The sequence below is a fragment of the Eubalaena glacialis genome, chromosome 6, assembly GCF_028564815.1.
Source record: "Eubalaena glacialis isolate mEubGla1 chromosome 6, mEubGla1.1.hap2.+ XY, whole genome shotgun sequence".
Classification (NCBI taxonomy): Eukaryota; Metazoa; Chordata; class Mammalia; order Artiodactyla; family Balaenidae; genus Eubalaena; species Eubalaena glacialis.
Genome location: NC_083721.1, coordinates 61,530,972 through 61,542,998, shown reverse-complemented (window position 1 = coordinate 61,542,998; position 12,027 = coordinate 61,530,972). Strand labels below are relative to the sequence as shown.

The 12,027-nt window shown below is 37.5% G+C and overlaps 1 protein-coding gene across 2 annotated transcripts in view; it reads left to right on the top strand.

Moving 5' to 3' along the window:
• The window catches only part of CCDC191 (coiled-coil domain containing 191), a 101,691-nt gene that overhangs the window by 25,240 nt on the left and 64,424 nt on the right, over positions 1–12,027 (top strand). For both annotated transcript variants that reach the window (XM_061193100.1, XM_061193098.1), the window contains one exon: positions 621–774. In XM_061193100.1, coding sequence (XP_061049083.1) covers positions 621–774 — 154 coding nt within the window. The remainder of the gene's footprint in view (positions 1–620; positions 775–12,027) is intronic.

Here is a 12,027-nt window from a genome sequence, read left to right as displayed (position 1 = left end):
TAGGTGATTGAGAAAGAGATAACCAGAAATATGAGCAACAAAGTTACTAAGAGATTCTTGTTAACTTGCCTGAAGTCCTTTTCCTTATTGTTATTAAGTTCTAGTTTTTCTCTTTACAGCTATTTTAGAATTAATATAAATTCCATTTTCTCCTTATTCAGTAACATCTGATTCTTTTATTATTTTTCTTCCTAGAAACCTTGTAAAAACCTTGTGGGAAAAATGTCATTCCTTTCTTACCTGAGGGTCCTGTTTTGTCTCCCCTTGTAAGAAGAGAGGGAACTTATGTCTATATTAGAGAATACCTGATAGTTGTTATCTCTCAAATTTTGATCAAGGTATCACTCAATGTTAAACTCAATAAAAATACTTTACTAAAATATATATAAGGCTTTCTCCTTTTCAGAGTACATTATAATAATTTTATTTCATTTAACTGTATTTTATAAAGGAATAAACTGAATCTCAAAAAAAATCACCCTACTTTGTAGTTTTAGGGCCAGATCTAAAAATCTCTATCTTCTGATGGAAAATTCAGTGTTCATTCCACTATGGTATGTTCTAATTACTCATTGTTAAGTCTATTATTCATATTTGTGTTTTTTAATTGTTATTAATAGAGAGAAGAAAAAGCAAGAAGAAAATTCTCCAAAAAATCCAGAGAAAGGCATGTTTCAAAGTGTTCATATTCTTCTGGATGAAGAAAAAATGGCAAAAGAAAGAAAGAAGAAACTGAAAGAGTTATTAATCCAAACTTTCAAGGAAAATCACCAGGTAGGAATTGTAATGTCTCTTTGTTCAGCATTCTGTAGCATAAATGACAAAGGGCTCCATCAGAGATGGACAGTGTAACACTAAGCCCAGTTGAGCCTTGTTACAAATACCAAAGTTGCCCACACCATTTGTTCTGTGCTACCCAGCTGGCTTAGTACACAGGGGAGTGCTTCAATCCTCTATTCAGGGCTATTCTTATATACTCCATGTGATCCTGGGAAATTGGGGTATGAATTTGGGATGTCTTCCTAAATTACCCTTTTTAGAATTGCATGCAAGTACTAATGTAGATCTCTGGCAGTTTGAAAGTGTAGCTTCCACTTTGACAGTCTTATGGACTATTGTGTTCTGGATTATTCAGAAGAATTATTCAGAAAGTTACTTGCCTTTTGGTAGCTCAGATCCTAAACAATGACATGTTTGTGCTTCTACTTTTAATGGTCTGCATTTTATTTTACTCTTCTATCCCTTTCTTTAGTTTCACTTTTTGTAAAATTAACTGGCCAATTTTTTATTGACTAATGAGCATCCTCCCCAGGCTACTTAGGCAGAAATTTTTTTCAGTGAAGTGGGATTGATAACACTATAAATTTGGGGTTTATAAACATTTCAGGTGAAAGGAATTACTTGGAACATTTGTAAACGAGGTGGTCAGATGAGAAAAGATAAATATGTATATTTTATATCTCCTACAACATCCACTCCAAGGCCTTGGGCGTTGATGAAATTCAGTGACAGTTAATGGAATGAATGTATAAATGAATGGATTTAACAAGAGAAAAGAATGTCAGGAAGAGATTGAGGGAGCTTGATAAATGTAGGATAGACTAAAAGGGACCTAGAAATCAAAAACAGGCCTGTGAATATGATATGGATAACTAAGATAGGAGGGAAAAAGTAAAGTAGTCAAAGCAATTCTTTAAAAATGCTAGACACGTTTGATGGTAGCATTTTGGACTGATAGGCAAGAAGTCATAATTATTCAAATATAAAACAATGAGTTTGGTCAGAGTTTTGGCTTTAGGAATAGGCAGAGGCAAGTGTAGGAGGAACTATTAAGAGTTGGGACTAACATTTTGGGAAAGATGGGCAAAGGCTTTTGGATGCTGCGTCCCCTGCATGAGACGGATGGAGTTAATGTGCCCTCCTGCAGTAACAGTTCAGATTTCTGAAAGAAAATAGGAAAGGAAATGGGTACAGAGGGGGCCATCTTGAGAAGACATAAGGAAAAAGGGCCATGATATGTTTGTTCCCCAACCAATGAGAGATGGATAAGATGTGTGTTCCCTATAAGATTAAGTTTTTAATTTTATTGAAGTCCACTGTGCAAGAAGAAGTAATACAGTCGTCCCTTGGTATCCAAGGGGGATTGGTTCCAGGATCCCCTGCAAATACCAAAATCTGTGGATGCTCAAATCCCTTACATAAAATAGCATAGCATTTGCATATAACCTATTCACATACTCCTGTATACTTTAAATCATCTCTAGATTACTTATAACACCTATGTAAAAAATTAATAAATAGAAACCTGAATTAAGTAGAGTCAGAAGACCAGAAGGGGGAGCTCTCATGCCCTGTGACAATAGCAGAGCCCAAAAGGAAGAAGAAAAACTCTTATTTCCTGGCATGAACTCAGCCAATGAAAAGCCATGGACTCTGCCTACTACAGCCCTCCCAATTTACTTTTCCCTCTATAAGAGTTCTCCTCCCCTTGCCCTGAAAGAACTTACACATGGATTACCAAGGCTGGAGATCCCAAATTGCAATTCTTTGCTGACTCCAAATAAATCCATCTTTGCTGGAGTAAAACCTGGCAGTCTGTTTGTTCCAGGTCAACACCTAATACAGCGTAAATGCTATGTAAATAGATGTAAATGCTATGTAAATAGTTGCCAGCCTGGCAAATCAAGTTTTGCTTTTTGGAACTTTCTGGAAATTTTTTTTTTTCCGAATGTTTTCTATCCATGGTTGGTTGAATCCACAGATGTAGAGCTTGCAGATACAGAGGGCTGACTATATATGTTTTAGAAAGAAGTGCTAGGTATGAATTTTAGACACACAAAAAGAGTTTTTCAAAATTAGTGGCCTACCAAAACAGATTACTCAGCTTTAAAAGGATCAGCTGGTATATTTAAAAATGAGTCAATATGAATAAATTATCTCTACTTTGCCACAGATTCTGCTTGATTTGAACCTATATTTTTGAGTCTTTATTTTGAAATAATTTTAGACATACAGAAAAATTGCAAAAAATAGTACATGGAGTTCCTGAATACCCTTCACCCAGCTCTCCTCAATGTTAACATCTTACATAACCATAGTTTAATTATCAAAACTAGGAAATTAACACTGGTAAAATACCATTAAGTACAATTAACAAGACTTTTTAGAATGTCACCTATTTTTCCTCTAAGGTCTTTTTTCTGTTTCAGGACTTGATCTGTAATTTCATGCTGCATTTGCTTGTCGTGTCTCCTTAGTCTCCTCCAGTTTGTAATCGTTCCTCAATCTTCCCTTTTCTTTTATGACCTTGACAGTTTTGAAGAATACTGGTCAGGTATTTTGTAGAATGTCTTTCAATTTGGGGTTTTCCGATGTTCTCTTCTGTTTAGATTGAGATTATGCATTACTGGTAAGAATACTACAAGAAGTGATGCAGTGCCCCTGACACTATAATATCAGGTATACTTAATGGTTTCTTTTGTTGTTTTTTGTGTTTTGTTTTTTAATTTTTGAATTTTATTTTATTTTTTTTTTATACAGCAGATTCTTATTAGTCATCAATTTTATACACATCAGTGTATACATGTCAATCCCAATTGCCCAATTCAACACACCACCATCCCCACCCCCCCGCGGCTTTCCCTCCTTGGTGTCCATACGTTTGTTCTCTACATCTGTGTCTCAACTTCTGCCCTGCAAACCGGTTCATCTGTACCATTTTTCTAGTTTCCACACACATGCATTAATATACGATATTTGTTTTTCTCTTTCTGACTTACTTCACTCTGTATGACAGTCTCTAGATCCATCCACGTCTCAACAAATGACTCAATTTCATTCCTTTTTATGGCTGAGTAATATTCCATTGTATATATGTACCACAACTTCTTTATCCATTCATCTGTCGATAGGCATTTAGGTTGCTTTCATAACCTGGCTATTGTAAATAGTGCTGCAGTGAACATTGGGGTGCATGTGTCTTTTTGAATTATGGTTTTCTCTGGGTATATACCCAGCAGTGGGATTGCTGGGTCATATGGTAATTCTATTTTTAGTTTTTTAAGGAACCTCCATACTGTTCTCCATAGTGGCTGCATTAATTTACATTCCCACCAACAGTGCAAGAGGGTTCCCTTTTCTCCACACCTTCTCCAGCATTTGTTGTTTGTAGATTTTCTGATGATGCCCATTCTAACTGGTGTGAGGTGATACCTCATTGTAGTTTTGATTTGCATTTCTCTAATAATTAGTGATGTTGAGCAGCTTTTCATGTGCTTCTTGGCCATCTGTATGTCTTCTTTGGAGAAATGTCTATTTAGGTCTTCTGCCCATTTTTCGATTGGGTTGTTTGTTTCTTTAATATTGAGCTGCATGAACTGTTTATATATTTTGGAGATTAATCCTTTGTCCGTTGATTCGTTTGCAAATATTTTCTCCCATTCTGAGGGTTGTCTTTTCGTCTTGTTTATGGTTTCCTTTGCTGTGCAAAAGTTTTTAAGTTTCATTAGGTCCCATTTGTTTATTTTTGTTTTTATTTCCATTACTCTAGGAGGTGGATCAAAAAGATCTTGCTGTGATTTATGTCAAAGAGTGTTCTTCCTATGTTTTCCTCTAAGAGTTTTATAGTGTCCAGTCTTACATTTAGGTCTCTAATCCATTTTGAGTTTATTTTTGTGTATGGTGTTAGGGAGTGTTCTAATTTCATTTTTTTACATGTAGCTGTCCAGTTTTCCCAGCACCACTTATTGAAGAGACTGTCTTTTCTCCATTGTATATCCTTGCCTCCTTTGTCATAGATGAGTTGACCATAGGTGCGTGGGTTTATCTCTGGGCTTTCTATCTTGTTCCATTGATCTATGTTTCTGTTTTTGTGCCAGTACCATATTGTCTTGATGACTGTAGCTTTGTAGTATAGTCTGAAGTCAGGGAGTCTGATTCCTCCAGCTCCGTTTTTTTCCCTCAAGACTGCTTTGGCTATTCGGGGTCTTTTGTGTCTCCATACAAATTTTAAGATTTTTTGTTCTAGTTCTGTAAAAAATGCCATTGGTAATTTGATAGGGATTGCATTGAATCTGTAGATTGCTTTCGGTAGTATAGTCATTTTCACAATATTGATTCTTCCAATCCAAGAACATGGTATATCTCTCCATCTGTTGGTATCATCTTTCATTTCTTTCATCAGTGTCTTATAGTTTTCTGCATATAGGTATTTTGTCTCCCTAGGTAGGTTTATTCCTAGGTATTTTATCCTCTTTGTTGCAGTGGTAAATGGGAGTGTTTCCTTAATTTCTCTTTCAGATTTTTCATCATTAGTGTATAGGAATGCAAGAGATTTCTGTGCATTAATTTTGCATCCTGCAACTTTACCAAATTCATTGATTAGCTCTAGTAGTTTTCTGGTGGCATTTTGAGGATTCTCTATGTATAGTATCATGTCATCTGCAAACAGTGACAGTTTTACTTCTTCTTTTCCAATTTGGATTCCTTTTATTTCTTTTTCTTCTCTGATTGCCATGGCTAGGACTTCCAAAACTATGTTGAATAAAAGTGGTGAGAGTGGTCATCCTTGTCTTGTTCCTGATCTTAGAGGAAATGCTTTCAGTTTTTCACCATTGAGAATGATGTTTGCTGTGGGTTTGTCGTATATGGCCTTTATTATGTTGAGGTAGGTTCCCTCTGTGCCCACTTTCTGGAGAGTGTTTATCATAAATGGGTGTTGAATTTTGTCAAAAGCTTTTTTGCATCTATTGAGATGATCATATGGTTTTTATGCTTCAATTTGTTACTATGGTGTATCATATTGATTGATTTACGTATATTGAAGAATCCTTGTATCCCTAGGATAAATCCCACTTGATCATGGTTTATGAGCCTTTTAATGAGCTGTTGGATTCTGTTTGCTAGTATTTTGTTGAGGATTTTTGCATCTATATTCATCAGTGATATTGGTGTGTAATTTTCTTTTTTTGTAGTATCTTTGTCTGGTTTTGGTATCAGGGTGATGGTGGCCTCGCAGAAGGAGTCAGGGAGTGTTCCTTCCTCTGCAATTTTTTGGAAGAGTTTGAGAAGGATGGGTGTTAGCTCTTCTCTAAATGTTTGATAGAATTCACCTGTGAAGCCATCTGGTCCTGGACTTTTGTTTGTTGGAAGATTTTTAATCACAGTTTCAATTTCATTTCTTGTGATTGGTCTGTTCATATTTTCTATTTCTTCCTGGTTCAGCCTTGGAGGGTTATACCTTTCTAAGAATTTGTCCATTTCTTCCAGGTTGTCCATTTTATTGGCATAGAGTTGCTTGTAGTAGTCCCTTAGGATGCTTTGTATTTCTGCGGTGTCTGTTGTAACTTCTCCTTTTTCATTCTAATTTTATTGATTTGATTCCTCTCCCTCTTTTTCTTGATGAGTCTGGCTAATGGTTTCTCAATTTTGTTTATCTTCTCAAAGAAGCAGCTTTTAGTTTTATTGATCCTTGCTATTATTTTCTTTGTTTCTATTTCATTTATTTCTGCCCTGATCTTTATGATTTCTTTCCTTCTACTAACTTTGGGTTTTGTTTGTTCTTGTTTCTCTAGTTCCTTTAGGTGTAAGGTTAGAGTGTTTATTTGAGATGTTTCTTGTTTCTTGAGGTAAGCTTGTATTGCTATATACTTCCCTCTTAGAACTGCTTTTGCTGCATCCCATAGGTTTTGGATCATCGTGTTTTCGTTGTCATTTGTCTCTAGGTATTTTTTGATTTCCTCTTTGATTTCTTCAGTGATCTCTTAGTTATTTAGTAACGTATTGTTTAGCCTCCATGTATTTGTGTTTTTTACGGTTTTTTCCCTGTAATTGATTTCTAATCTCATAGCATTGTGGTCTGAAAAGATGCTTGATATGATTTCAATTTTCTTAAATTTACTGAGACTTGATTTGTGACCCAAGATGTGATCTATCCTGGAGAATGTTCCATGCGCACTTGAGAAGAAAGGGTAATCTGCTGTTTTTGGATGCAATGTCCTATAAATATCAATTAAATCTCTCTGGTCTATTGTGTCATTTAAAGCTTCTGTTTCCTTATTTATTTTCATTTTGGATGATCTGTCCATTGGTGTAAGTGAGGTGTTAAAGTCCCCCACTAATATCGTGTTACTGTCGATTTCCTCTTTTATAGCTGTTAGCAGTTGCCTTATGTATTGAGGTGCTCCTATGTTGGGTGCATATATATTTATAATTGTTATATCTTCTTCTTGGATTGATCCCTTGATCATTATGTAGTGTCCTTCCTTGTCTCTTGTAACATTCTTTATTTTAAAGTCTATTTTATCTGATATGAGTATTGCTACTCCAGCTTTCTTTTGATTTCCATTTACACGGGATATCTTTTTCCATCCCGTCACTTTCAGTCTGTGTGTGTCCCTAGGTCTGAAGTGGTCTCCTGTAGACAGCATAAATATGGGTCTTGTTTTTGTATACATTCAGCAAGCCTGTGTCTTTTGGTTGGAGTATTTAATCCATTCACTTTTAAAGTAATTATAGATATGTATGTTCCTATTACCATTTTCTTAAGTGTTATGGGTGTGTTTTTGTAGGTCCTTTTCTTCTCCCGTGTTTCCCACTTAGAGAAGTTCGTTTAGCATTTGTTGTAGAGCTGGTTTGGTGGTGCTGAATTCTCTTAGCTTTTGCTTGTCTGTAAAGCTTCTGATTTCTCCATCAGATCTGAATGAGATCCTTGCTGGGTAGAGTAATCTTGGTTTTAGGTTCTTTGTTTTCATCACTTTAAGTATATCATGCCACTCCCTTCTGGCTTGTAGAGTTTCTGCTGAGAAATCAGCTGTTAGCCTTATGGGAGTTCCCTTGTATGTTATTTGTCATTTTTCCCTTGTTGCTTTCAATAATTTTTCTTTGTCTTTAATTTTTGTCAATTTGATTACTATGTGTCTCGGCGTGTTCCTCCTTGGGTTTATCCTGCCTTGGACTCTCTGCGCTTCCTGGACTTGGGTGGCTATTTCCTTTCCCATGTTAGGGAAGTTTTTGACTATAATCTCTTCAAATATTTTCTCTGGTCCTTTCTCTCTCTCTTCTCCTTCTGGGACCCCTGTAATGTGAATGTTATTGCATTTAATGTTGTCCCAGAGGTCCCTTAGGCTGTCTTCATTTCTTTTCATTCTTTTTTCTTTCTTCTGTTCTGCAGAAGTGAATTCCACCATTCTGTCTTCCAGGTCACTTATCCGTTCTTCTGCCTCAGTTATTCTGCTATTGATTCCTTCTAGTGTATTTTTCATTTCAGTTATTGTATTGTTCATTTCTGTTTGTTTGTTCTTTAATTCTTCTAGGTCTTTGTTAAACATTTCTTGCATCTTCTGGATCTTTTCCTCCATTCTTTTTCCGAGGTCCTGGATCATCTTCACTATCATTATTCTGAATTCTTTTTCTGGAAGGTTGCCTATCTCCACTTCATTTAGTTGTTTTTCTGGCGTTTATCTTGTTCCTTCATCTGGTACATAGCCCTCTGCCTTTTTATCTTGTCTATCTTTCTGTGAATGTGGTTTTTGTTCCACAGGCTGCAGGATTGTAGTTCTTCTTGCTTCTGCTGTGTGCCCTCTGGTGGGTGAGTCTATCTAAGAGGCTTGTGGAAGCTTCCTGATGGGAGGGGCTGGTGGTGGGTAGAGCTGGGTGTTGCTCTGGTGGGCAGAGCTCAGTAAAACTTTAATCCGCTCGTCTGCTGATGGGTAGGGCTGTTCCCTCCCTGTTGGTTGTTTGGCCTGAGGCGACCCAATACCGGAGCCTACCCGGCTCTTTGGTGGGGCTAATGGTGGACTCTGGGAGGGTCACGCCAAGGAGTACTTCCCAGAACTTCTGCTGCCAGTGTCCTTGTCCCCACGGTGAGCGACAGCCACCCCCCGCCTCTGCAGGAGACCCTCCAACACTAGCAGCTAGGTCTGGTTCAGTCTCCAATGGGATCACTGCTCCTTCCCCTGGTTCCTGATGTGCACACTACTTTGTGTGTGCCCTCCAAGAGTGGAGTTTCTGTTTCCCCCAGTCCTGTCGAAGTCCTGCAATCAAATCCCGCTAGTCTTCCAAGTCTGATTCTCTAGGAATTCCTCGTCCTGTTGCCGGACCCCCAGGTTGGGAAGCCTGATGTGGGGCTCAGAACCTTCACTCCAGTGGGTGGACTTCTGTGGTATAAGTGTTCTCCAGTTTGTCAGTCACCCACCCAGAAGTTATGTGATTTGATTTTATTGTGATTGTGCCCCTCCTACCATCTCACTGTGGCTTCTTCTTTGTCTTTGGATGTGGGGTATCTTTTTTATTGAGTTCCAGTGTCTTCCTGTTGATGATTGTTCAACAGTTAGTTGTGATTCCAGTGCTCTCTCAAGAGGGAGTGAGAGCACGTCCTTCTACTCCACCATCTTGAACCAATCTCTGTTTTTTTGTTTTGTTTTTGTTTTTTGGGGGCCATGCCATGCGGCTTGTGGTATCTTAGTTCTCTGACCAGCGGTTGAACCCAGGCCCTCGGCAGTGAGAGCGCGGAGTCCTAACCAGTGGACTGCCAGGGAATTCCACATAATGTTAATATGTCTTATTACTGTTGGTGTTAACTTTGATCACTTAAGATTGTGTCTGCTGGGTTTCTCCACTGTAAAGTTACTATTTTCCCTTTGTAATTCATAAATGTCTTAGAGGAAATATTGTAAAACTATGCAAATATTCTGTTTATCCTTAAACTTTCACCTATTAATTTTAGTATTCATTGATGGGTCTTGCCTGTAACAATAACTAACGTGGTATTTGTCTAATGATGATTTTGTATTTCCCTTCTTGTCTCCATGTATTCGTTTAAATTCTTCTAGAAGGAAAAACTGTCCCTTCTCCCCCATTTATTTATTTATTCATTTATTCAGTTGTTTATTTGTATCAGTATGGACTTGTGGATATTTACTTTATCCTATGGATTATATTCTAGTATTATTTTTACTTTGTTTCTCAAATTTTTCTAACCTTGGCCACTGGGAAAATTTTCAGGTTGACTCTTTTGCCCTTTCAAAATCCTTTTTAGAAAAAATCCTTTATTTCTCTGGCACCACAAGATGTTCCAGGCTCATCTTATATTTTCCCTGCCCTAGCTCTGGAATCAACCACTTCTATCAATACATGGAACCCTTGTTCCATTTGTTGGAGAATAATATTTGGAAACCAAGATCTGGATACTAGCTGTGCTCACTGCTACTGGGGTATCATGTTTTCTGGGCCCTCTCAGCAGACAGAGCTGGGAAATAGTTGTACATATACTAACTACACATACACACACATTATACTTGTTTCTGTGTCTATCTATTTGTGTACACATTAAAATCCATTAATTCATACTGATACATCCAATTCCAGTGCAGCAACACAGGGGTCATGCTCTCCTCCCTTTTCCTTAATTGTCACTTATTTCTCTATCTATCTGTATATATACTAAAATAATTGTGAGTTCATAATGATAACTTCAACCCTAATCTAGCACTGCAGGTTTTAGTGTAGCCTTTCCCCCTTGCTTGTTTATACCTGGGGCTTATTATCTAAATTATATTTATTTATTTGTTTAGTCCTAGTATACTATAAAAGTAGTTTCAGAATTGGTAACCTATACTGCTGTGGAAACAAATTTACTAGCTACAGTGTAATATTTGTACAGTTATTTTTGTTTTCAGCCTTACTCAGCCAAAATTGTTTTCCAAAGTTACTTAGGTTGGTTCTTTTCTTCCCCTTCCCCTTCCATGTGATTATGTTATTCATGTGTATTATTGTTAGTGAACCTCTAATTTAGATTTCCCCAGTGTATGTGGGTATAACTGAGACACAGGGGGAAATCCGCTTACCACACTCCTCAGGCTTTTACGTAGACTTGGCTGGAGACAGGATGTCCTCTGGTAAACACCGCCAGAGTAGCAGGCCCTCTGGGCTCATTATCTTGGTCCCAGTCTACATTCCTAGCCTGGCTCTGAAGGAGCCTGAAACTGCCTTTGGGTGATGAAACTTGGATACTCAGCAGCCTAAATATGACCACAGAATAAAAAGCGGGAAAATGCCTGCCTGGCTTGCAGTGAGCGGTTAGATAGCAACTCTTGTCAGCACCCTCAGAATGGTTCACTGGCACAAACCCAACAGCAAGCTATATAATTCGCAGGAAGACTTCAAATAATCTGTTTCTAAGGGTTGATCTAGTTCAGGCCCTTGTAGGTCCTGTATTCTTTGTGCTTTGACTCTGGGTTTGTTCCGCCAAACAATTTCTTAACATCACATTTGCGCCACATTATTATTTATTTTTATTTTTTTTTTGTGGGTCAGAAATTTATTTATTTATTTTTATTTATTTATTTATTTTTAAACATCTTTATTGGAGTATAATTGCTTTACAATGGTGTGTTAGTTTCTGCTTTATAACAAAGTGAATCAGTTATACATATACATACATCCCCATATCTCCTCCCTCTTGCGTCTCCCTCCCACCCTCCCTATCCCACCCCTCTAGGTGGTCACAAAGCACCAAGCTGATCTCCCTGTGCTATGCGTGGGCCACATTATTTAATAGGAGACTTTCTGAGAGAAACAGAGCAGGCTCTCTTACCAAAACACAAGTTCAGGGGCAGCACTGTTCATGCCTCTTTCCCACTCATTTCATTGCCAGGTCTCTTTATTTTGTCAAAAACACTTATTTTTATATAGAAACTTTCTACTTCCATCCTATCCTACTTCCTCTTTGATCTTGCAGTGAAATCTCTTGGGGAGATTCAGCAATCCACATGTCAGTGCTAATTAGCAGAAACAGCAAGGGATTAAGTATGAAATTCTTATACTGTTTGGAAAGTGGCCTTCTTAATTCTCACCCTATTCTGAAATACATTTTATGTTTTCTTCAGATAAAAAAATCTATGTTCTTTCCTGCTTGTAAAAGTTGAAGAAAACAAAGAAAGATGCGTTGACACTAACTAAATCTTAATTCTAGGGGGGGAAGGTTTTGATTTGCTTGTTTACGTATCTCTGTTAGAGGATAAGATAATA